The sequence below is a fragment of the Felis catus genome, chromosome C2 (genome assembly GCF_018350175.1).
Source record: "Felis catus isolate Fca126 chromosome C2, F.catus_Fca126_mat1.0, whole genome shotgun sequence".
Lineage (NCBI taxonomy): Eukaryota > Metazoa > Chordata > Mammalia > Carnivora > Felidae > Felis > Felis catus.
In genome coordinates, this window is record NC_058376.1 from 156,437,243 (window position 1) to 156,464,191 (window position 26,949).

The following is a 26,949-nucleotide window of genomic DNA, read 5'->3' on the forward strand; positions in this document are numbered from 1 at the left end:
TGTTTTCACGTTTGAAACGTGAGCTGCAAACCTAAGCTACTTCAGGTTTTCTGGTTTTTTACTTTAATTCAATAGTGAAACTGCGGGGAAAAGGGGGCACTTGCGCTCTTACCTGCACCAGAGTCCTCCCGTGAGGTCCCCTCCCAGGGCACTCGAGACCGTGAGCGGCGGCTCTCTCTGGCCGGACTTGGCCTACAGAGCCTGCGCTCCCGGGGACCGTGGGGCCAAGGAGTCAGGGTGATTGGCGGCACGCGGGTCCCCAGCAGCCCCCACCAGGGCCCCCAGCCGCGAGTCCGGTCCTCCGCGGGTCCTCCGCCTCGCCTTGCCGCCCCCCACCCCAACCGGACAGACTTCCTTCCCGTGGAAGCCGGTGGAGAGGACAGTCCTGGGGCAGGACTCCAGAGAGGGATCCAGGCAGTGGACGCCCCGCCCCAGGAGGCCTGGGCCGGTGGAGAGGGCACACCTGGTGGCCGTCGAACTCCCCAGCGAGCCTGGCCGCAGCTGTCCCTCCCAGCCGGGCGAGAGCAGCCGAGGACAGCGGCGCAGGACAGGCCGGCCCGGCGGTGGGATCCCCCTCACCTCTGCGCGCCCTGCACAGCTTCCATCTGGTCCTGCCCCTCTGAGCCGGGGCGAGCTCTTGGTGGAGGATGGTGTTGCGCACAGGGTTGAGTGGTGGCGGTGGGAGGGGTCCGCGTTCGCTCCCTGAACTTGGCCCCTCTTCACGGGGGACCGAAAAGCCCCCGTGCTCCCCCATCCTCGCAAGCCCCCTGAGGAAGAAGCCCCGGGAGCAGTCTGGTCCACACCGCACGTTGCTCCATCGACCGATCGGATGGATGGATGATGGATGGATCGCAGGCGGTGGGGCTGAGCAACTCACGTTTTCATTTCAAAGGAAACCAAACCAACCTTAAAGCAAACAGACAAAAAACCAGGAGGAGGTGGGCTGATTCCTCTACACCTACCGTGAAACCCAGTAGGCACGCTCTACTCAGCGACCTCAACCCAGCACCTCCCTGACAGCGTTTCTTGGAAGAGCCTAGAAGACTCCTGGATTGAGACTTGAGGGGTTCGGCGTGAGTTGGGCCTGTCTTTTGAAAGAACAAACACATCTGGAAGTTTGTGGGAGTTTCCAGGCCCAACCTTGCTTGTCCTCTGACCCACCTGCACGGGGCCCAGCGGTTGTTCTGGGGAGTCTCCTCTGGCCGGTCCACCCCAGGGAGGGGGCCCCCGCCGGGAAGGGTCTAGAGGCCACCCACCCAGGCCCCCGTGAACGTTCAGACTCCACGCGAGCAGTGGAGGGCCGAGGGGAGGCTTGTGCGGACTCGGGTTTAAAGGCGCCTAATTGCAGCCTCTCACACACCAACATGCCAAGTTGTTGGTGCCTCTGAGTTTTGAGCCTTTCCAACGGCTGCCACAGGCCTGCTGGGCTCACCCCTGGGATCAGGTACGTTGGCCACGAAGGCCGCCTCAGGAAATGTTGCTTTTCGGAGTTCTTACCAAGGGAGTTTTAAGAGCACAAGCATTTTATTGAGCCCAACTCCGTGGCAAACAGAAAATGATCTGTTAGGTTGTCAGTGGGAAAGGGTTTTTTTTTATTACGACTGCCGGTGGAGTCAACGGAGGCCGGTTTCTGCCAACATTTATGGAAATAATGTTTTTAAGTTTTAAATGTGAGCTGTAAACCTAAGCTACTTTAGTTTGGGTGTTTTGGGTCTTTTTTTTTTTTTTTTAATTCAATACTGAAACTGGGGGGGAAAGGTGGGTTGGTGCCAGAGAAAACATTCTCATTTAATAGTGTTTGCACATGGGACTGCGACGCAGTTTGTAGCGAGGCCCCGAGGAAAACCCACAACTAATCCTTCATCACAGCTGTCTGCACTCTTGATCATCTGCCATCGCCCCGAACAGCGACTTCTTTTTTCTGGTGACTCCAGGCTTGAATGACCTAGTGTGGAGACTTTAGGCTGTATACAAGGGCGGGGGAGAAAGGGAAGGGAGCCTCAAATAAGCCTCAGCCAAAGGTTTTGTGCAGAGGACTTCCTGTGCCCGCAGTCAGGGGCAAGGCGGTTCCCCACCCCATCCCCGTCCTCGTCCTCATAGCGGCTCCCCGAGAGGGACGACACCGTGAGAGTTCAGCATCGCCTCGACTGACCGGCTCCTGTCCCCGAAAAGAGTCAGGACTGGCTGTGGTTTGTGCCACAGTAGGGCGCCTCTCCCCTGGGGCAGGCTCCCCCGGCCCCTCCGGCTGCCCCCAGACGCCTCCCCCTCCCCCTCAGATATCTGGCTTTGGTGGCTTGTTGAATGAATGAGTTGGCTCGCGACTCTCTTGAGCTGACAGGGTAAGATACTGATGCCCATTTTATAAGACAAGGATAAGAAGGAAGCAAGCAAGCAATTTGGCCAACAAATACAAATACGATCAGTTTCAACCTTCCTTTAAGGGGACACTCAGCAGGCCAAACGAGAAATATTGTTTCTCCCCTCCCCTCCCTCGGCCAGGAGGGTGTGTGCCATCTCATCGTACTTACAGGAAATCAGAACTTGGAAAGTCATTGAAAACAAAGATTTTTTTTTTTTAATGTTTGGGTTTTTTTAGAGAGCGAAAGAGCGAGTGCAGGGGAGGGGCAGAGAGAAGGAGACAGTGGATCGAAGCAGGCTGTGCGCTATTAGATTGATGCGGGGCTCGAACCCACGGACTGTGAGATCATGAACCAAAATCAAGAGTCAGATGCTTAACTGAGTGAGCCCCCCCCAGTTTTTTTTTATTAAAAAAATTTTTTTAAATCTTTTTCTTTAAAAAAAGTTTATTTCTTTTGAGAGGAGAGCGAGAGAGAGAGAGAGAGAGAAAGAGAGAGAATTCTAGGATTCCTCTGGAATCCCAAGCAGGTTCCTCACTGTCTACACAGAGCCCAACATGGGGCTCAATCTCACCAACTGTGAGATCATGACCTGAGCTGAAATCAAGAGTCGGTTCCTGAACCCAGAGGCCCCTAGAGAATCTTTTGTGTTTTTTTTTTAAACCATCATGATGTAACTCAGATATAAAATACATTTAGCAACTGTTTGGGGAAAGTATTTATTTTAAAGATCCCAGAAGCTTTGTGTTAATAAACCACCCAACCTCATTTTTCATGAACATTAAATGTTTACGAGTCCCAAACACGAATCATGACATAAAATTTAGGTACACAATGTTTTAATGATTCCCTTTCTACATGCATTTTTAGATCCTATGACATTAATTTAGATGACAGTAAGTCACTAAAAATGTAAAAACTCATGCGTTGGGTTTGTTTTCATGTAGTTCACGTCTACAGAATAATACATTTACATGTATTAATGTATCTGTAATAAATTTATTAATACATTCATATTAACATTCCCCATTTCTGGGTTGATATTCAGTCAGTGTTCTTGGGTTATGACATAATGATAGTTGAATAACACGATCCCAATGTTGAGATGGAGGTTATTTTATATAGTTAAAAATAGAAATGTTATCTTGTAATAGATTAGAAGAGAATCTAATTTATAAATACATACAGTCTCTGGCTTTTATTCTGTGGTGTTTTGCTTTGGCTACACATGCAGAAAGTATTTCAGTCCTATTCTAGATTCTACCTGACGTGTAGGTGTTCCATTCGGTACCTTCAGGCCTTCACTTTACCCAGTGATGGCGACTAGGGTCTTTGACTTTGCCACACTGCCTCTATAGATACTTATTTTTCCAAAGCATGCACCCAGGTGCATTTTTCCAAAGCACACAGGTGGCAGGGTGGAAAACATGGTGTGCGAATTTTCCACACGTGCGTGTGCAAAACACCACCACCAATTCTTCCATTGTAAAGGAGATCAGGATTTCATTGCACGTAAAACCCCTCAATTAGTGTCTTAAAATCAACGTAAGGCCTTCGTCACTTTTTTTTTTTTTTTTTTTTTTTAACCACTGAAAACTATTCCTAAGAAGGTGACTCATATTATAAAAGCATAATGTGTTTCGTCTCTGGGCCAATATATCGGAGACCATTGGCGACGGCGTAGCAGCGGCTTCAAATGCTGCCACAGGTGCGCGTGGCGATGCCCGGCTTCCGCGCAAGGCAAGCCACGGGCGCTACTCATCTTCTGGGCCTCTGGGCCTTCAGCTGGCTCAAGCTCACAATTTATAGTCTAAAGCAATGGTTGTCCAACGTGACTGTGCTTTAGGATCAGCTGGGGGGCTCCTTAACACACAGCGAGCTGAGCCCCGCCCCCAGGGTTTCTGCTTGGGAGCTGATACTGCCTGTCCGAGGACCACGCTCTGAGAGCCTCTGTTGGACACGGTACCTGCCGAACCGTCCTAAGGTGATCTAGATACCATGAGATGGGGTGCTCCGTGGCCAGGAGGAGTCCATCCCGGACTCATGCTGTTTCCATGGAGCTCCCAACTGCCACGACAGAGTACAGAAGACGTCAGCACGGGGAATTTCATATTCCTTTTTAATTCCTCTGCATCCCTCTACTTTGATATCCTAAGCCCTCGGCCCTCTTAAAAGATTACTTTCCTCCCGTGTCATTCCCTCTTGCTGGAGTCCGGAAAAATGGCAAATTCTAAGAGAGGAAACCAAGAACTGAGCTTTGTTAGTTCAACAAAAAACTCTATGGTATTCTTAGGCGCAGACTGGTCAAGAACAACTAGGCCACTGCATCCGAGAGGAAATCGTGCTTACCGGTACAAAGATGACCTTGTTTTCAAAAAAACAATGGTCTGTCCTACAGAACGGAGGGGACAGAAGTGGATGGCGTGTCTCATTACTTTTCAACCCCCAACGAAACAGCAGTCCTGAATTCTCTCCAAATTCAACAAACAGCTAAAAAGAAACCTCAAAGCTTCTAGACTACGCCCCGGTTCCTGGCTCGTTTGCCCCCACAATGTCACGACGTTAAAAGGAAGTAGCCTATTATTTTTCTATATCCCACCCCCAACAATTAAATATCCATCTCCTAAATAACACTGTTCTCAAATGTCAGGTTACCACACTTTTTCTAAAAATTTCACGTTGTGGAGTCATTTTTTTTTTTCTCTTAAAAAAGGGAAAGAAGGCAATAGCATGATGGAGTGGGAGACGACTTTTGACCTCACATGGGAATCAGGGCCCGAGCACAGGTCTGGGATTAGCGCAGCACATTCCGGGGCAGTTGGTTAGGGAGATGTTGATGTGTGTGATGATGCCACCGAGGCCTTCTTGTCCTACCAGGTGCCCCCAGAGACACTTCGTGGCCTGTAGAACAAAGACCCGAGCACGAGAAGGATGGGCCCGGCGCCACCTGTTTCATGGTCTAGTGAATCATCCGTGTTTATCGGCGAGACGTGGCACGGTTCGTTTTCCTCCCAAGTGGCTTCGGGGGAGCCCGCACTGAAGGAGGCTAGACCTTCTCCATCTCAATCTGCTGGTGGTAGTGCTGAGCCTGCCTCTGGCCCACGTTCAGCTTGTACACAGAGCTCTTGTGCTGGCACTTACGGTGGCCCCACACCGCCCCCACGCCTGCCAGGAGCAGCAGCAGACACAGGACGGTGACGATGGTGGCGATGACAGGGCCCCTGCCGAGGCCGGGACACCCATCCCCTACACACGGTTCCACGGTTGGCAGAAGCTCATCACTTGCACGTGGGCCGGGGCTTTCCTGTCCCAAGAAGTCCTCGGACAGCAGGTAGGGGAAGCTGTCCCGGACCTCAGGAGTGATGGTTTCCACTGGAGTCTGGGTGGCCGCCATGACAGTCGAGGGACTGGGATCCGGCATCTGCCGGGCAGCAGTTGTTACCGTCTCCGGGGCAGAGCTGGTGAGTTCATAGGGGAGGGTGGCCACGGGAGACTTCTCTGTGGCAAACTTCCGAGGAACAGTTGACTGGTACCCGGGCAAGTCACCATCTCCCGCGCTGGGACTCTCCGTTTCAGACACATTTATCGGTCCGAGAGCCAAAGCTTCCACATCTAGCGTTTGAGACAGAAGAACTGAACCGCGGGTCACGTCCTCACGTGGTGTGAGCGTGGTACCTCCAGGCTTCTTAACTTCGACAGGAGTGGGCTGGTTGGGAGCAACTAGAACCCTCTCTTCCGGCCCTACTGACCCACCTCCCTTGTCCCCGTCCTCGTCTTCTGCCCCCGTCTTCCTCCAAGCCCCGTCGGTCACAGGGTAGCCATCTAACCAGGACTCATCACTGCTGCTCACCATCGGGTCCCCTGTCTTGCCGTCGGTCCTGCCCACAAACGTCCCTGAGTGCCCATCTGTGCTGCTATAGGCCATCTTGGCGTCAGGTTCGCCCGGAGCCGGTGTGATGCTACCATGCTTCTCTCTAGCCAGAAACTGCTTTTTGGTGTCATCATCCGTCCCCTTTTCCCCCTCAGGCTTGTGGAAGGGCTCCGCGGGAAGCCAGAACAAGTACTTGCGGCTCAGTCGGGATCCTGGCAGGTCTGTGGGGACGCTGCTCCCAACGACGGACAAGCCTGTAGTTGGCACAAAGGCCGTATCCTGGGCTATGCTGTCTCTCCCCACAGAAACGGAGACCAGACGGTCCTGCCGTGGAGCCTCCTCAGAGGCCTCTCCTGGACCTCTGTCCTCCTCTGCCTCCGTCCGGGAGTCCTCCATGAGCTCTCTGAGTGACACAGATCTGTCATCAGGGAAGTTATCTTCATAGTCAATATGTGCCTCAGCATCATCTGGAAAGGAGAAGGAAAAACTCCATCAGGTCCTGGAGCCGGTGGTGTAGAACCCAAGGACTAGAAAGTATAAGGACAGGGACAGATGGAATAACACTGTCCTCCACAGATGCTAAGCCTTCCCAGATGACAAACCCAAAGAATCTACATGCAAACTGTTACAATTAACATACGGGTTATCAAGGACACAGGGTCCACAGTCAGTGGAAAGTATCAGTTGTATTTCTATATACCAGCAATGTACAGAAACAAACATTTTAAAAGACACCATTTGCCATAGCATTAAAAAGAATCCAACACCTAGGAATAAGGCTAACAAAAGATGTGCGAGGTTTGCACAAGGAACGGTACAAAATACCACTGAGCAACATTAAAGAAGACCTGAATAAATGGATATACCATGATCATGAAACAGAAGGCTCAAAACTGATAAGCTGTCAACTCTGTCCAAATTGAGCGACATAGATTTGATACAACCCTAATGAAAACCTCAGACTCAGACAAGCTGATGCTGAAATTTCTGGAAATGCAGAGAACCAAGAAGATTCCTTGAAATGGGCAAAGTTTCAAGATTTACTATTAAACTGAAACACTTTGTAAGACTCTGGTATTGGCACAAGGATAGATAATTGGGTTATATTAACTTTAGGGACTTCTGTTTATCAAAAGCTACCATGAAGACAGTTAAAAAGAAAGCCACAGACTTGAAGATATTTGCAACACATATCATCTCCAAAAGATTCACGTCCAGAATTGATAAAGACCGCCTACAAATCAATACTAAGTAGGCAGACAAACCATAGAGAAGTTGGCAAGATACTTGAGTTGGTATAGCACAAAAAAGACATCTATCTAAGTAGTCATTAAGCATGTGTAAAGATGGTCAACCTCATTAGCAACAGAGAAATGCTAATTACAGCCATAAAAATATGCCATTACATAGCACCAGAATGGCTAAAATTAAGCAGACGGACAGTATCTAGTGTTAATTGATGATATCCAGTGTTTGGGCCCCAACAGACATGCACATGAATGCTCATAATAACCAAAACCTGGAAATAATCCAAATGTCCATTCACGGCAGAACTGATGTAAATCACGGCGTATCTGTACGAGGAAAATCTGTACATCAATGAAATGAACAAGCCATTGCTTCTGACAAGGACACAGATGAATCTCACAGCCAGCATGTTGTGTAAAAGAAGCCAGACACAAAAGAATACACTTTGTGTGATTCTACTTGCATAAAGGTCAAAAATAAGCAAAGCTAATCTATGGTGTTACAAGTCAGGTTGGTAGATAGAAGCAGTAATTACTGAGTCTGGGGACAAGCAGGGCTTTGCGGATACGGGCAACCCACTTCTTGACCTGTGTGATAGCTAGTTTCTTTACTTTCTGAAAATTAATTGATATGTTCCCTTAGGATTTGTATGTATGTTATGTTTACATAAAAATGTATCTTTTAAAACGCGGACTTGCTCTTTGTAAGACTTCTTGAGATTATGCTGTGAAATATTCTAAATGAGCTGAGTAAGAATGAACAAAGGGCCCCACAGTTAGGAGAGCAGAATGTAGGGACAGCAGGTCAAGAAGGCCCAAGAAGCCGTGTCCTCAGAAGAGAGCAGCCCATGGGGCTTTCCCCATTCACAATGGTTTTTGAAAGTCAAGTCCTACTGGAAGTCATACTTCATGGCTCCCTATGACGTTGGGATATAGTGAGACATAGATGTTTAGTTCCTACCATGAGCTCCTAAAAGCCTTGGGATTTCCAAGCAATAGGAGTGAGAGGAACATTTTTTGTTATTCATAACACACTCCTCTTGGCCATACCTGAATTTATGCTAATGAGGTGACCCCTAGATGGCTTCTGGACGCGGCTGGTTGCCAGAGGAACCAACCAAGTGATTAGAGGGTTGGGACTCTCGGCCCCGGCCTCTGACCTCTGAGGAGGGGGAAGGGGACTAAAAGACGGAGTTAGTCACTAACGGCCATGATTGAATCAATGATGCCTAAGTAATGAACCCTCCATAAAACCCCTGAACTACCGGGTTCGAAGAGCTTCTAGGTTGGTGACTGCATCCAATGTGCTGGGAGGGTAGCTCCCCCTGACTTCACGGGGACAGGAGCTCCTGTGCCTGGGATCCTCCCAGACCTTGCCCTGTATACCTCTACATCTGGTTGTTCATCTGTATTCTTTATAATATCCTCTTATAATAAATCGGTAAATGCAAGTAAAGTGCTTCCCTGAGTTCTGTGAGCCTTTCTAGCAAATTACTGAGCTTGAGGAGACAGTTGTGAGAATCCCCAATTTATAGCCGGCTGGTCAGAAGTACAAGAGGCCCAGGACTTAGGCTTGGCGTCTAAGTGGAGGCAGCCTTGCGGGACTGAGCCCTTCACTACTGAGTAGCTAACGTCAGCACTGGATTAAATCGTATGACACCCAGCTGGTGTCAGAATTCCATGGTCTTGAGACCTGCCGGGTTGAGTTGCAAACCTTTGGTACGCGCAAATTCTCATCCGTCCTGCCAAATAAACACTAGGTTTCGCACTGAAGTACCATTTTTGCCTTAAAAACAGAACAAAACGAAAAAAAAGCTACTGTGACAAAACGTTTCTCTAAAATCTACCCAAACCAGCTGGACATTTAAGAAGCCCATGACTTAAATCTTTGACCTTAAGATAATGCGGTTACATCGTGTGAACGTGTGTGCACCGACTGGCTGAGGGAGGGAGATCACGAAAATGGCCACACCGCTCTTTCCTGCCCCGAGTCCTTTTGCAGTGTGATTGTGGACTCCTCCTTCCAGAAGCGGTGACTCTCTTTCCAGCTCTCGAACTGGGACTGGCCTGTCACTTGCTTTGACCCACAGAAAACAGTGAAAGCCTTGCATGCTCACTCTCTTTCTCTTCCCTTCTCTCTCTCTTTCTCTGAAGCCTGCCGGCTGCCATGTGAACAAGCCCAGGGAGCCTACTGAGGGAGGAGAGGCCATGTGGGGGAGAGGCGACCGGCACCAGCTGAGGCCATCCTCCACCGGCCAACCCCGGGGGCTGGCCACATCCCCCCGAGTGAGCCCAGCCAAGACCAGAAGAACGAGCCAGCTAAGCCCGGCCCAAACCGTTTACACAGGAAATCGCCACCAGGCAAATGAGTGTTGACTAAGCCATTACGTTTTGGGGGGTGGTTCATTATGCAGAAAAAACTGACACACTGGCCACGAGCTGCTCGAGGGCAGGGTCCCAGGCACTGTGTCAGCAGAGCAGAACAGCGCCCCGCCCATTAGAGGTATTCTTATGGGTGTTCTTGAACGAGGGGACCCATGGCACTGGGAGAAACAGGAAGGAAAATCTACTCGGATCCCAAGATTCTCCTGATCTTTGCCTCGTAACTGCTCAGAGCGGAGATCTAGTTCCAAGGACACAGTGCTGAAACCCAAGGGGACTGTGGGCTCATTTCCAATTTATGAGGAATGCATTACACATAACCATGGTTTCTTCTATCAGCTCTGAAAGGTGCCATCATTGGAGCACTACTTGAATATACTGACATCCACATGGGAGGACAACACACACACACACACACACACACACACACAGGCACACACACACATACACCTTTCACACGCAGGTGAGCAAATCAGCCCACAGCCAGGCGCATGAGAACATCTCTTCCCAGCTTTTCCTTGGTGCCCCCGCCCTATAATGTAAAAGGGCACCCTAACAGAACTCCCTCCCGCTGCCGGTAGACTCACGTTGACACAGGGAGGTAACCCCTCTCCACAAAATTTAGTCCTCGCGCAAAGAAACTTGGTATTTCACACACCCGACAGGTCATTTCTGCCTCAACTCGGCTGTATCCAACTTGTTTTTTATTTAAAAAAAATAGGATGTATTTTATGGCATTGCAGACAGAATTAGCATGTTTGCAAAACAATACCCATATGCCAGTTGTCTCCCAGAGGTGCTGCCGTTGAGGATAAATATGGCTGTGTTCTCGGAACACAGCCCCCTTTCACGATGGGGAAAGGCAGGAAGCAGGTCTCTCCAAGACCATTTTTCCTCCAGAAGCTTTGCCCCACTTGAAATCGCAGACTATTACCTCACGCGCAATCTTAAGTGGAAGGCCTCTCACCACACGTTCTTTTACCAAGGAGCATTTCTTTGTTGCCTCACTGCAGCCCCGAGATGCCAACCCGCAGAGAGCCCACACGTGGTCCTGTTTCCTTCCATGGAACTCCTGTCGTTGCTGGTTAAATTCTGACCCTGTGTTTTCTCTCAGCTCATCGACCAGAGCTCACCGACCGTTGGGTGCAAGTTGGCCAACGGGACCCACGTTTGCAGAGCGGTGTCACAGTGGAAGCTGGCCGGGGGCCGGCGTGAGGGCGGGCAGCAGCACAGGGGTCTCTCTCGTGGTCCAGACGGCCATCGCCCTGCAACCCAGAGGACGCCCAGACTCATGTGGCCTCGGGCAAACTGAACTCGGCCCAAATAGGCGACAGCTGAAAAGAAGTGTGAGTGAGGGAGACTCAGAACCTTCCAGAACTTCAGAGTATCTGTGGCCTTGACGAGTCCCCGTAACCTCTGCTCTGGCTTCCTCCCTTCTCTTCTCCCCCAACCCCGATTCCGTCGCCCTCAGCTGCAGTCTGGGGTGCTTCTTTGTCCTCGCCCCTTCTGACGGCTCTCCCTCTGTTCAACCTTCTCTTCCTTCTACCTCATCCCTCACACTCCAGACGGCTAAATATGTCTCTGGGGCATAAGCAAACATTTCCTTATCCTCAGAGTGGATTATATGCCACACTTTACAACATCCAAGTGGTCCAGCTGAACCCACATCACGCATTTTCTCTACCCTACACCTTCAACATGAGGACACACACACACACACACACACACACACACACAAACTAGGCTTGCTGAATATGAATTTTTTTTTAATGAGGAAAAAACACGAAACACCAGGGAAAAGTTCTTACAAACAACCACCATGCACGGAAAGGGACATTATATTCTGCAGCAAACTTCAAAAACCAGTTACCAGAGGAGAAACGGAAAATTCTGGAGAAGAGTCAAGAAGGGAGCATGATTCCACTCCCAAGCCACCCTCACCCTTCACAACCGTAGCGAGGAGTCAACAAATCCCAGACAGAAGCAAAGTGGGTGGAAACAGACCAGTAACCTGCAGGGCGGGTGGTTCTGGAATCCAAAACGCCAGCACCTGCCTTGTGCAGGTGAAGCAGAGCTTCACATGGGACACGTAACCTTTCTGGAAAGAAAGCAGAGCCCAGATACTTTAAAGCAAACACATAAAGTAAAATTACACCCCCTTCTAGCTACCATTCCCTCTTCAGATGAAAGGAAGATGCACGTAAAAGGCAAAAAACCTAACTTAGAAGAAAGAATTCACAGAATAGAACGAATTCCTAGCAACAGCCTCACACTACAGAACTTAAGAAGAAAGTGGGCACGGGAGCACCTGGGTGGCTCCGTCGGTCAAGCTCTTGGTTTTGGCTCCGGTCATGATTGGAGCGGTTTTGTGAGTTCGAGCCCCGAGTCAGGCTCTGTGCAGACAGCACGGAGCCTGCTTGGGATTCCTTCTCTCTCCCTCTCTCTCTGCCCCTCCCCTGCTCACACTGTCTCTGTCCCTCTCAAAAATAAATAAATAAGCTTTAAAAAAAAAAAGGAAGAAGAAAGTGGGTGCAATTGAACGAAAGGTCCAAGGGGAGGTGATAACAGGATGTTATATGAAAAGAGTGATTTTAAACTTCAGGAATCAAATTGAGGACCAATGTAACACAGAACGAAAAAACAGAAACTTCAAGGAACAGAATACCCTGAGAATTTTACAAAGCTGAGAAAAATAACAGGAAGACACGTATTCAAGAGTCAATGCAAACCACAGGCAGAAAAAACGCATAGACCATTACGGGCAAGCACACCAATTAAAACTGCTAAAAACCGAGGCGAAAATAATTTAACAGCAACAAGTGAAAGGAGACACATAACCTTCAAAAGAGCAACCATATGACTGAGAGCGACTTTTCCAAAAAAAAAAAAAAAAAAAAAGTGAAAGCCAGAAGACACTGTGATACCTCAAAAAAATTTCATTTATTTATTTATTTTGAGAGAGAAAGCATATGCAGGGGGCGGGGGCAGAGAGAGAGGTGGAGAGAGAGAGAATCCAAGCAGGCCCTTGCTGCCAGTGCAGAGCCCAACGCGGGGCTCAAACTCATGGACCGTGAGATCACGACCTGAGCGGAAACCAAGAGTCGCACGCTTAACCGACTGAGCCACCCAGGTGCCCCGACCCTGCGATACCTTTAAAGTGTCAGAAGAAAGTTAGAATTGCCAACCAGGACTTCTTTGTGAAAATATCCTCGCGGAAAGCCTCTGCACTGAAAGCCCCATGATGTAGGCAGGAAAGAACACTGAAGCAGGTGAATATGAGGTGGGGGACGAATCTAAGTGAATACTGACTGCATAAAACGAGCACACACACACACACACACACACACACACACACTATTATTATTTGAAACGTGTGGCAACCGCATAGAAATTGGGAGGAGGTAATTGGAGTCAAAATATTTGAAGGTATTTAAATTGTTCAGGAAATGGTATCACCCTTTGATAAGTCAAGGATTTGTGAGTAACCACCAAAAGAAGAGTAAATGTGTTAGAGGAGCGCCTGGCTCGTTCACTCTGTAGAGCATGCAACTCTGATCTCAGGGTTGTGAGTTCAAGCCCCACGCTGGGGGTAGAGATTACTTAAAAAATTAAATTAAAAAAAAAAAAAGAGAGAATGTGTTAGAATGTAATAGATGGAGTGAATATAATAATTTTTAAAATGCTTAATCCCTCCAAAAGAACACAGGAAAGCAGAGGATAAAGAACAAAAAAACAGCTAGAACACAGAGAAAACAAATAGAGACAGTAATTTTAAACCCAAATCATTGATGATTAAATGTAAACGGATTAATGCTCCAATTGGTTGTCTGATGCTTATAAGAGACATACTTTAAATATAACTTTACGGGAAAAAATTTTAAAAATAAATATAACTGTGCAGGAAAGTTGAAAGTAAAAAAAAAGAATGAAAAAAAAATACACATAGAAAGACTAACCGGCAAAGAAGACTTTAAACCAAAAAACAATACTAGAGAGAAGGAGGCTCATTTCGTAAAGATAAATGTTTCAATTTACCAGGAAGACATTAATCTTTAAATCTGTGTGTACGTAACGGAAACTCAAAGTATATGAATCTAAAATAAGTGAACAAGGTGAGCTTGGGCGGGTTAGTCGGTTAAGCATCCGACTCTTGATTTTGGCTCAGGGCCAGTTCTCACGGTTCGTAAGTTCCAGCCCTGTGCCAGGCTCCGTACTGACAGTGCAGAGCTCACTTGGGATTCTCTCTCTCTCTCTCTCTCTCTCTCTCTCTCTCTCTGCCCCTCTCCTGCTCGAGTACTCTCTCTCTCAAAATAAATAAATGCACTTAAAAATATGTGAACTAAAAAAAGAAATCCATAATCCATGATCATAGAGAGAGGTTTTAAATATCTCTATCAGTAACAATTAGAGTAATCAGACAAAAAGCTAAGAATACATATTTGAAAAACATGCTTATCTAATAAATTTGGCCTATTTGACATATACGGATCATATCTAAAAACTGTAGAATACGCATTCTTTTCAGATACACATAGAATACTTTTACAAAATTGATCATAAATGAAATGTCAACTGACTTGAAAGGATGAAGTCATATATATGTTCTCTAGCCATAGTGAAATTAGACAAAAGATTACTAGGAAATTCCCATATGTATGGAAATTAAGCAAAATATTTCCAAATAAATCATGGGTCAAAGGATAAATTACAATAGATATTAGAAAATATTCTAACTGAATAATGAAAAATGACATGTCAAATCTTGTAGGAAGCAGCAAACACTGGGCTAACTGGAGAAGTGATAGCTTTAAATACCTATTTTAGAAAAGAAGAAAGGCTGAAAATCACATTGATCTCAGAAGACTAGGAAAGGAAGAGTAAGTTAAACACAAAGAAAATAAAGGAAGGAGATTTTTTAAAAAGCAGAAATTAATAAAATAAAAACCAAACATACAATAAAGGGTCAATGCAGCCAAAAGTTAGTTCTTGGAAAAAAAAAAAACTACTGATTGATAGCTCAAAACATCGAAGTCCCTAGCAAGAGTACTTAAGAAACTCTTAGAAAGAACACAAATTAAAGCATCAGGAATAGGGGCACCTGAGTGGCTCAGTCAGTTGAGCGTCCGATTTTGGCTCAGGTCATGATCTCTCGGTTCATGGGTTTGAGCCCCATGTCAGGCTCTGTGCTGACAGCTCAGAGCCTGGAGCCTGCTTCGGATTCTGTGTCTCCCTCTCCCACTCCCGTTCTCTTTCTCTCTCAAAAATAAGTAAACATTAAAAATTTTTTTTAATATCAGGAATAAAAAAAAGCATCACCATAGATCTTTCAGCTATTAGAAAAGACAGTAACAAGATTATGATAAATTTATGGCCCCCAAAATAAAAAAAATATTTAAAAAAAATTTTAACTTTCTAAAAACTTTTTCCTTCCTTCCTTCCTCCCTCCTTTTTTTTCTTTCTTTCTTTCTTTCTTTCTTTCTTTCTTTCTTTCTTTCTTTCTTTCTTTCTTTCTTGTAATCTCTCTCTCTTTTTTTTAATGTATTTATTTTTGAGACAGAGAGAGACAGAGCATGAACAGGGGAGGGGCAGAGAGAGAGGGAGACACAGAATCTGAAACAGGCTCCAGGCTCTGAGCCGTCAGCACACAGCCCGACACGGGGCTCGAACTCACGGACTGCGAGATCGTGACCTGGCTGAAGTCGGACGCTTAACCGACTGCGCCACCCAGGCGCCCCAAGGGAGAAAAATTTTATATGCCATTAACTATTAATGCAGTTGAATCTCACTACACACAGAAAACTTGGCACAGCCGGCTTTGTCAATGAATTCTATCAAATATTATAAAGGAGGATAATTCCAATCTTACACAAACTCTTCCAGAGGACAGAAAAAGAGGAGATACTTCCCGACTTATTTGATACATCTGGTGTAACCTTGGGAACAAAACCTGGCAAGGACATGACGAGAAAGTAGTATTGCAGACCATTCTCACTAAACATAGATGCAAAAATCATAAACACAATGTTGACAAATGGAAACCTGTAGGCGTTATATTAAAAGGATAGCACATTACACCACGTTACGTTTAATCCCAGGAATTCATGATTGGTTTATTTGAAAAAAGGAGTTTCAGAAAAGCATCTGACGGAAGTCAACAGGATAAAAACCCCTAGGATTTAGGAATGTAAGGAACCTTCCTTAACCCGATTTTTAAAATATATAAAAACTGAGGAAAAAAGGAAAAGATTACTATCACATGCTAAAACACAGATGAACTTTGAGGACATTGAAATAAGCCTGTCACAAAAAGACAAATACTATCCAATTCCACTTATATGAGGTACCTAGAGTAGTCAAATTCACAGAAACGGAAAGTAGAATGGTGATTGCCAGGGGCTGGGGGGAGGTGGGAGAAGGTAGTTGTTATTTAATGGGTATAGAATTTTGGTTTTGCAAGAGAAAAATGTTCGGGAGATCTGTTTGACAACAATGTGAATATATTTATGGCTAAGATGGTGAATTTTGTGTTCTGTGTTTCCCACCATAATTTTTCTATTTTTTTAATTTTTTTTTAATGTTTATTTATTTATTTTTGAGAGAGAGAGAGAGAGAGCACAAGCAGGGCCGGGGCAGAGAGAGAGGGAGACACAGAATCCGAAGCAGCCTCCAGGTTCTGAGGTGTCAACATGGAGCCTGACATGGGGCTTGAACTCATAAACTGTGAGATCATAACCTGAGCCAAAGTCAGACACTTAACTAACTGAGCCACCCAGGCGTCCCTCCACCACAGTTTTTTTTTTAAAGGAAAGGATTAATAATATACCCTACATTAAAATTCTATTCATCAAAGATACTATGAAGAAAGTGAAAAGACAACTTACCTAGTAGAAGACATTTGCAACATATATAATATACCTCGAAAGTTCGGGTATCTAGAATCCTATAGAGAACTCCGACACATCAATATGAAACAAATGGACAACCCAGTAGAAAAATGAGTGACAGAAATGGATAGGCACTTCAGAAATGAGATATTCAAATGGCCAATAAACATATGATAAGGTGCTCAACACCATTAATAATAGGGGGAATTAAAATTCAGTGACAGTACAACCTACACATCGGAATGCTGACAATTAAGAAGACGGACAATACCAACTATTGGTGAGGATCTGGGGCTCCCGGAGTTCTCACACCTGAGACAACAAAAATGTTCATCGACAGTAGAATGGAATATTCCACAACAAAGAAAAAGAACGAACTGTAGCTTCATCAAACAACACAGATGTGCCTCCCAGACACATGTTGGACAAAAGAAGCCATACACAAGAGGGCATCCTTTATGCTTCCACAGAAATAAAGTTTAAACAGGGAAAACGTAGTTCCTGGTCATGGAAGTCTTAGGAAGGCAATGACTGGAAGGTGACGTTGGGAGCAATTCAACAATGTTACACATCATTAATGGACAACTACAGTAGGCATTCATTCTTCTTAGGATGTTTGTACTTTGAAAAGATTTCAAGAAAATACTGTGTGACCTTATGCATGTGTCACTTACATTAAGCTGTAAACCAGCGGCTGCTGACATTCCAATTAAGAAGTCACAGTCCAGGGCCACCTGGGGGGCTCAGTCAGTTGAGCGTCCGACTTCAGCTCAGGTCACGATCTCACCCTCCGTGAGTTCGAGCCCCGCGTCGGGCTCTGTGCTGACAGCTCGGAGCCTGGAGCCCGCTTCGGATTCTGTGTCTCCCCCTCTCTCTGCCCCTCCCCTGCTCATGCTCTGTCTCTCTCTGTCTTAAAAATAAACAGGAACATTAAAAAAAAAAAGAAAAAAAAAGAAAAGAAAAAGAATTCACAGTCCAGGGGCGGACAATTAGCATTCTCATCGGGACACTCGCCCTCTAGATGTGTGCCTATGACAAGTACTTCTATTATCTGTGCCTTGCTCAAAGCCACGGCAACGCTAATTAGTGTCCTGATATCTGAAATGACCACTGGTAAAATTAGTGGCCTGGTAACGACCACGATACGTATTAGAAATGGGCTCTCGTTGGCAAAGTGAGAGGTATTTATGAATGGGGATTGGCTAAGGATAGCTTGGAGACCCTTACTCATCCTTATGGACGCTGGGTAGCTCCAGTGCATACCTTGCTGGTGCTTGAGACTTAAACCCCAAACGGTCTCATTTGGGAATCACGGTTACGCATGGAAACTATGGGAGCAGTCTCGATCTGTGCGCTGGGCACACCTCCCTGGTCTCACTGCACAGTAGGTCCGGCCGGCCCCTCCCGGCCTGGGGCCTCTGAGAACAAGGAACTTTGCCTTTGCGTACCCTGCACACAGCGTGGTGCATGGCACTCCATAAACATTTGTTGAATAAACAAATGAGTGGGTTAAGAGGTGAATTCGTGAGTGGTAGAAACCCTTTTGATGAAGCTCGATTCAGCCCAGAAGTCCATCGAATGGCATTATGTGATTCGTGATGGCAGCAAAGAATAGTAAAGGACCTCTTAGTTCCAGTACTGGGCATGATCCACGGCTGCTAAATTCCCTCTCCCGTATAACCCACCCCACGAGCTTAAATATGCCATGAAGTCAAAAGGCACCCAGAGCGTGGGCAGTACATGAGTCGTGTTTTCTTCCCCCACCCCTCGTCCTGCAGGCAACAGTGGCCTAATGTATAATGGTAGAGCTGAGGGTTTGGGAAAGGCCAGTCCACTGTGGCCGTGAGTGGGCCTCCCCTGGCCTGGGCCCTTATGGTCAGTGTGAGCAATGTGTGTGTGTGAAGGGTCTGCTTCCAGAGCCCCTGAGCCTAGAGCATCCCTGGGCAGCAGCCTGGGGCCTTGAACCAAGTGCTCCCTGTCTCCTTAGGTTCTCAGGTCAAGGTCCCGGCTCAGAAATAGGTTTTCACCACGTCACAGTTCTCCCGAACCTCAGGTGAAGACAAGGGCACTGACCGTTTACCAAGAGGCTACCCCTGGGAAAGTATCCCAAGCCTGCTTTTCTCCTCATGAGTAAGAGTAAAGTTTGTTACTCATTCATTGCATTTCAACCAAAAATTAGGTTCTGCCTTTAAGCTGGGAAAGTCCAGTGCCGTGCCTGTTGAGCGGCTCGTTCGCTCACGTCCCCTCTGCTTTCCTGTGTCTACACTCTCCTCAATCATCAAGGATGCAGCCATCCTCCTTGCCCTCTCCCCTCTCCCACGCTCCCCCTCAAACCTGTGCTAATACAACCTGGGGTCCCCTGAGCGGACCAGAAAGTCCAGAAAATGTAAACCTCACCGGAAAAAGCCAGATCATTCCCCGGGTGTTTACATTTCACTGTTGCTTTAGGAAACTGGAAGATCCAGAGAACCCAGGAGTAGAAGGAGAAGGCTTGCTTGTGTCCTGCCTGCATCTACCCTGAAGTGCACGGGGTCACAGCCCAGAACCCGGAGGCTCCCCCCCCCCCCCCCGGGCCTGCTGCTCTCCACCTCTTTTCAAGTCGTTGCATTTCCAGAAGCCCACACATTCCTTCTTTTTTTCTCTCGTCTTGGCTACACCGTCGTTAAAAATAGTAATTCCGAAAAAGACAACCAGACAAGCCAGAAATAACCACTGGTTCAATGAACTTCTGAACAAATATGGCAATATTGACAAGGAAATTCTAAATTCAGTTGCAGACTCCGGCTTCATTCTAGGAAGGAAGTGAAATCCAAAAAGCGGAGACAAACAGAAACTGGAGTTAGTTTAAGAAAACAAAAGGAAGGCTTTCGAAAGGCGGTAAAAAGAGCCAAGGAACATGGCGGGAGAAGAGCCAGTGCGCAGGGCCCGGCGCCCCCCTGTTTCTCTCGCTCCCTGAGCTTCAGAGGCCTGTGGAGGAAGCCCAAAGACCAGACAGGTGTTGGAAGGAGACCTGCCTGCTTTCACATCCTGGCTCTGCTGCTTTCTGGCTGCGTGACACAGAGGAGTCGCTGACCTTTTGCGTGCCTCAGTTTTCCCATCTGTTAATTGGCGCTAACCACTTCTACCCTCAGATTTCTGCGGATTCAGTGACGTAAGATGTGTAAGACTCCTCTCACGGAAACGTTCGCTGTCGTGGGTGGTCGTGGTGCCTTGGGTGCGGAAACCTGTGACAAGTCAGAGGCTTTCGTAGCTCGGGTGGGCACCGTTTATTGGATGCCAGTTGGACCTCAACCGAGTTGCTGGGGAAAAAAGGAGCAAAAACAAAAAAGACAAAAAAGACAGAGACGGCCCAGAGCGAGCGTTGGGTTTTATGAGTGCTACGTGGGGAACGTCTTGTTTCCACAGCTGTGGCCGGCCAGGGAAGGGAAGGAGAGAAGCTATTTGTTGTTGGACTCAGAGGAGGTGGGGTGGGTGGGGTGAGGTCAAAATGGGTGTCACTCACTTTCCTGATATTCCAGACCACAAAGCATAAACATATCCCAAGGAGCTTGGGGTGGAAAGTCTTTTTTTTTTTTTTAATTTTTTTTAATGTTTATTTATTTTTGAGAGAGAGGGAGAGACAGAGCATGAACAGGGAAGGAGCAGAGAGAGAGGCAGACATAGAATCCGAAGCAGGCTCCAGGCTCTGAGGTGTCAGCACAGAGCCTGATGCGGGGCTTGAACCCACAGACCGTGAGATCATGACCTGAACTGAAGTCGGACGCTCAACCGACTGAGCCACCCAGGCGCCCCTAAGAGTGGAAAGTCTTAAAGGATTTTCTGAGCCTGTCTTAACACTTGGTGATGCCTTTTGTCCGGGCAAGTTTGAAAGGGCCAACAAGGGGCAACTGACAGAAGGAGAATCTCCGAGTCTTTCACTTCCGGGTCATCTGCCCTATGCTACTTTGCAGTAGCTGTCCTCTCCCACCCCGACCACAAAGACGGGATAAACGGCCTGGCCTGGAGCCCAGGGCGGAGGCCACAGGACCCCTGAGTGCTAAAGTCAGGAGAGAACGGAGGTGTGGAAGGCAATGTGAGGCCAGGACAGCGAGTAGGGGAGGGGCAGCATGCCAAGGGACAGACACAAGTGAGACTGTGTGGGCACCATCACTGGGCTCGTGTGGCCGGGGGTGGCCTCTTGGGGGGCTGGGAGGCCCGATGGTTTTCAGAATACAGACGACCAGAGACAAAACACAGCCTTGAAGGTGACTGTGGACTTGGCATCAGAAGACGCCCAAGGAAAAGCAACCCCAGCGTGGAAGCCTGCTGCATACACACTCAGGGGCCAAAGCCTCAGGATTTCTCGGTAATTAGGGCCACGACCGGTTAGACACTGAGGACATCAGAGAGGTATGACAGGTATTTCCTGCTGCCCAGCTGGGAACAGGAACCAAGAAGATGTGTGGCTTTGGACAGGAGAACGGGAAGCTGAACAGCCAGATCCAGACCTGGAACCGAAGCTGGAGAGACACCGGCTCACAGAAGGCAAGGCAGCAGTTAAGTCAGCCCTCGCCCATGTAAGTTCACGGTCAAAGACAAAGTCACGGTGCCTAAGCGAGAGACCTCACTGTCGCCACTGAGGCTCGACCTTACCTGCAGTGAACGCACAACCCCGGGCAGCAGGCGAGCGAGGCACGTCCTGCACCCCCGCCCGGGTGTACATGCCCCTGTGGGTTCATCCTTGCTCATCGTGACACAAGCTTTTCCAGCCAGTCCCCACCCTGTTAACGGATTTCAAGCAAAACCAAAACCACTGATGGCTTAATAAACAGCTACGTTCTCCACTGCAGTCGTGGGGGCTGTTGATGTCCCCGACCACGTCCCCTTTCCCAGGCCGGTGCACCCATCCCCCGGCTGCTGTGAGCGCTGGCAGCTAATGGTTCACAGACAGGCCCTTCTCTGGACAACTGCCCTCGGTGGAAGGAGAACCGGCCTCGGTGCCCCCCACACAGCACATGTGTTTCAAGTGCGACCTCCGCTCTCCAGAACCCGAGACACCCGCTGGCAAAGACTAGCTTCTCACAAGGAACAGACAGTTTAAGTCCCAGGATGCCTTTGGTTACTCGGCGGAATAGGGGCTAGAGTCAATAACATACAAGGAAGCGGGCAGGGAGCCAGAGTCGTGCGCAAAGCCCCTCAGATCCCGTAAGTGAGGGGGCCTGAGTGCTCTCTTGGATCAGCATGAAGGTGAAGGGGGAAAGAACATTCCGTGAGATTCCATTCATCTCCCAGGTCCTGCTCTAAGTGGTGCAGCGGCAGGAACCCCATGCGGGGGTCCGTGTTTTCCTATGAGCGAATTAAGACTCGGGGAAGTCAAGAAAACAGTTCAGTCTCCCCTCCTCTTCCGAGTTTTTCCAGCGTCATTTACACAGACTGAAGTTTCTCCCGCCTTAAAATGACAAAGTGAACGCAAACAAAATAAACCCTCACAGTCTCTCTGGTCCCCCATCCTCCCCCGGCCCTGCCCTGTGTCTCTGCCTCGTTCTGGTCGTGAGCAGCGGCAGCAGCAGAGTTTTTAGGATGACTCGTCTGCCCCCACCTCTTCCTCACCCCGCCTCACTCCTGTGCTCGCGGCAACATGGCCCAGGAGCGTCGCGCTCCCCACGTTCACACTGAGAACACGAGGGCACCCGAGCCTCCTTGTGCTGCGACGCTAAGGCACCCGCTTCAGCTTTCATTACTTGCTCTCTGCAGCCTCTCGCATCGCTGAGCGCTTCTGCCGTCTGGAAACTCACACGGCCTCCAAAATTTCACCCGGTTTCCAGCTTCCCCTTCCATCTGCTGCTTGGGACTCCCTTGAGGCACCGGGTTCGTAGAGTTCCCTTTAGTGCTGGGACAGGCTTGCTCAAGTGCACACACAGAGCACCTGGGCCGGGCCAGACGAAGGGATGTGAAGTGGCCCCTCAGCCCAGAGCAGGCTGAGCCGTTTTCCAAACCCGCCGGGGTCCAGCCCCCGAGCGGCCCCTCTCCCAAGACGACTTTTCCCCACCTTGAAGCAGTTCTCCGCCAAAAGATGGACGTTCACTATAAACCTCCATGTGCCAAAGGGAGTGGAATCCCTGGTGAGGATATTCTCGTAACACACACACACACACACACACACACACACACACACACACACACACACACGCCCCTTATAATGACACGGCTAGTTTGAACGTTAAATCTACAGGGCAACGAAAACTGTAAGAGTCTGTCTACTCAGCCAGGGATAGAAACCAGAATTCCCGCCCCACAGCTGAAAGCTCTAACAAGTCTGCCTTGCTGTGCGAAAATAAACACGGACACGGCGGCAGACACACAAAACCTGCATTTAGTTCTCACTCCCCTGGAGCCCGGTAAACAGCCCAGCCCCGGGGGCGGGTGGGCGTGGCTCCCGAGCCGAGCCGGTCAGGCTCCAAGGCCGGAGCCTCCCCAGAAATGACGCCCGCTCCGCTCTGGGAACAGTCTCGGGGGGTGGGCTCTACTCTGGGGTGCCGCAGTCTGCAAACAGGAAGCCGGGGCCTCAGGCCTGGTTTCCTCCAGCAGGTGAAGGATCAGAACCGGCAGGGAGGCTCCCGCCTGCCACCAAACAACAGCAAAGTCGCCACGATGAGTCAGGTGCTGAAAGATCACCCCCACAGTGCTTTTTGTTACTAGTCTGCAATTTCTTGTTACTAGTCTGCAACAAGGCGAGTAGATACCTGGAGAGCACGTTTTTAGAAGCTTTCATAACAATTTGGCAGGGGGATTTTATGTCTATTTATAAAAAAACAAACCAGTATTGTATTTGAGGCTTTAGGTTAGCTTTATATTAATTGGCTTCACTATACTTTGTGCTAAAGCGTCAGTCTGCCAATACTAGAAAAGAATTTTCAATGGTGCACAGAGAGTTTGAGAAGTAGTGAAATAGGGAATTTTAAACAATCCCATTCGTTACAAGATACACCAAGAGGAAAAAGATAAGCCACGGAATGAGAGAAAATGTTTCCAACACACTGAAGAAAGCTTTATGTGGGGCACCTGGGTGGCTCAGTCCGTCAGTTGAGCGTCCGACTTCAGCTCGGGTCACGATCTTGCCATTCGTGGGTTCGAGCCCCGTGTCGGGCTCTGTGCTGACAGCTCGGGGCCTGGAGCCTGCTTCTGATTCTGTGTCTCCCTCTCTCTCTGACCCTTCCCCACTCATACTCTCTCTCCCAAGAATAAATAAACATTAAAAAAACCTTACAAGACAGGTTTATGTAAGAGAGAAATCCTACATGACGTAAATAATTTGAATCAATTAGAAAAATGGGCAGAAAGGCTTGGATAGGCATTTTACAGAGGAAATGCTAATGCCTGCTGAACATGCGGTAAGTGCTCAACCAGAGAAATAAATACTACAAGCAAGTGACCGCTGAGCAGTACCTAGGTTGGCAAAGGTAAAAATGTCACAGTCCTGAAGGTTGGTGAGGAGGCTGAACAATGAGGACTCTTAGACATAGCTAGTCCAGAGAGTGAACTGGTCAGAATACTCTAGAAAATTCTGCAGCAGCATCCACTGACACCGAACACACGCTAACCCCCGGAAGGCAATTCCACTCCCAGGAACCAGCAGGGAGACGCTCGCGTGTGACCCAGACGACCCGGATGAGAACAATCGTGGCGGTACAGCTTGCAAATGACAACAAGCCAAAGGTCCGCCGGCAGACTGCAGGGACAGTGCTGCTGTGTTCACCTTTCGCAGACAGCAGCACAGACAACGAACCACAGCTCGGGCCACAGCACGGATGCATCTCATAGACAGGACATCACCCTAGTCTCCTCGTGGTTCCCCCGTGGGATCTGTGGGACGTTCTAGGGACAGACTGCCCAATAAATGCGTTACCATTGTGCTTCTGGACTCATTCCCCTCTGTGGAGCCAGCCTCCGCTTGGTACCCAGATGTCACGGGGGGGGGAGGGGTGGTCAGGAAGTGGCCCCCAAAGGAGCCTTGGGGTGAGAGGAGCCTCCTGAGGTCAGGGAACAATTCAGAGTCCAGCAAGAAGCCACATGCCCAGGTCACGAGGAGGGAGGCCAGGCTGCCGCTGGGGACAGTGATTTCTGCTACAGGGAGAATCCCCCAGGGTGGTGGGGGGTGGGTGCAGAAGCCTGAGACCCTCAGGTTTACGACGATAATGGAGTGGGGACACCTGGGGGAATCAGATCAGGTTTCTGGTGTCTGATGTCCACCCGGAAGGAATCGTTAGTCTCAACTAAATATCTGCCTCAGGCTGCAGCCCCGGGAACAGAACGAGGTGGCAGGACAGCGGCGGGCAGCTGTCATCGGTGGGGCCGGACCACACAGCTGTCTTGGAATATCCTCCCGGCGTCACCCTCCACCCCTACGACAGCCCCAGGACGGCTCAGGGGCAAAGAAGCAGGGCTTGCATGTGAGGCTGTGGACCCGCCCCGGTGGATGAGCCCCGGGCCCCACAAGAGTCACGAGCTCCTGTCACAACCCTTAGCCAAGCCCTCAAGGTCCCCACAAAGGTTAAGCCCAGTCGCGAGACCCCCCACCCTCGGGGAAGCCCAGCTTGCATCCTGCGTTCATGACCGCCCTCCGGCCCGGTTACAATCAGGGCTCCTCTTTACCACAAGCACCGTTACTTGGTTCGGCATGTTGATCAGATTTCCAGGGAAATAAGTTAGAAAGTTAACCTAAGGTCAAGTGCAGGCGTGGGCAGGTCCAGAACTCGGCGGGGGGGGTGGGGAGGTCTGAAAGCCTCTTTCAAAGGTACCTTTGTGGAGAAGAGGCCACCCCAAGCTGCCAGCAGAAGGGGCGAGGCCCTGCTCACGGTGTGTGGGCGCCCGGAGGGGGCCCAGCCCGGGGTGGGGGTGGGGGCGCTTACCTTTCCCGCAGGCCTGCACCAGGCCGTACCACTCCCCGCAGCTGTTACACAGCAAGGTGAAGGCCGATCCGCGGCGGCCGGTGGCGGGGCCCGGGGCGCACACGTACAGCAGCTCATCCCCGGTCTCCAAGCCCGTGCGGCCCTGCAGGATGGTGTGTGGGAACGAGGGCGGGTCTCCACACGGCTTGTCTGAAGAAAAGGAGGCAGCAGTCAGCCTTCCCCAACTACCGGGAGAAAACAAACCTGAACGAACAAACAGCTCTCCCCCTCCCGGGTGCTGCCTGCACCCTGAACTGGGGTCACAGGGCCCACTTCGCCTTCACCCTGGCGCCCCCAGAGCCTGGCCGGATGCCTGGCACCAATGGGGCACCTGGGTGGCTCGGTCGGGTAAGCGTCTGGCTCTTGGCTTCAGCTCAGGTCACGAGCTCACAGTTCAGGGGTTCGAGCCCCACGTGGGGCCCTGCGCGGACAGTGTGGAGCCAGCTTGGGGTTCTCTCTCTCCCTCTCTCTCTCTCTGCCCCTCTCTGGCTCCCCCCACTCTTGTGCGCTCACTCTCTCTCACATGAGCGCGTGCGCTTTCTCTCTCAAAATTAAATAAACTTAAAAAAACTTGTTGAGTGAATAAATGTGCTACAAAGTGCTACAACTTTGTATCTTGAAATTGCCAGGCAACATGGCCCACTAATGTCTCCTCGCAGGGAAGACCCAGAAGCGAAGTTCTAGCAGCAAAGCTCCTTTCCGCCTTACTAACGAAAGCAAACAGATCGATACTCTTGGTCGAAAAGCTAAAAGGCTACAGACCAGACGGTACAGCCGAAGGTGCCCCTCCCTTCCCCCAGCCTCTGATGGCGACCCCGTCACCAGCTTGGTGTATGCAAAGAAGCACAGATATAGTTATGGATACATACCAACATACGTACACGTGTCTGTAGACACAGATAGGTATAGTTTTGTGTGTGGTTTTAACCTAAGTTTCTAGCATATGTATTACCGATAGCTGTGTTTTTGGAGCAGTTTTAGGTTTACAGCAAAGTACAGTGGAAAGTACAGAGGGTTCCTATGTGTCCCCCAAGCCCGTACAGGCACAGTGTCCCCTATTATCCACATCCGACACCACGGGGGGCACATTTGTTACAAACTCTGAACCCACACTGTCATGCCACTTTCACTGGAAGTCCACAGTTTACATTCGGGTCCCCTCTGTGGGGGAGCCCCACGCTTCACTCTAAAGATGAAGAAGAGCCCCCCCTCCCCCATTCCCTGGAACCTCTTCCAGGGCTTTGCCCTCAGGCTGGTCCCGAGAGTCACTTTTGGGGAATG

The 26,949-nt window shown here is 49.1% G+C and overlaps 1 protein-coding gene across 4 annotated transcripts in view; it reads right to left on the minus strand.

The window, feature by feature from the left end:
* Positions 1 to 3,179: 3,179 nt before the first annotated feature.
* SUSD5 (sushi domain containing 5) overlaps positions 3,180 to 26,949 on the minus strand; it is an 80,656-nt gene continuing 56,886 nt past the window's right edge. For all 4 annotated transcript variants that reach the window (XM_019811014.3, XM_045037917.1, XM_045037918.1 and 1 more), the window contains 2 exons: positions 25,630 to 25,818; positions 3,180 to 6,695 (listed from right to left, as the gene is read on the minus strand). In XM_019811014.3, the coding sequence (XP_019666573.2) occupies positions 5,404 to 6,695; positions 25,630 to 25,818 (1,481 nt within the window). In that variant the 3' untranslated portion in view covers positions 3,180 to 5,403. The remainder of the gene's footprint in view (positions 6,696 to 25,629; positions 25,819 to 26,949) is intronic.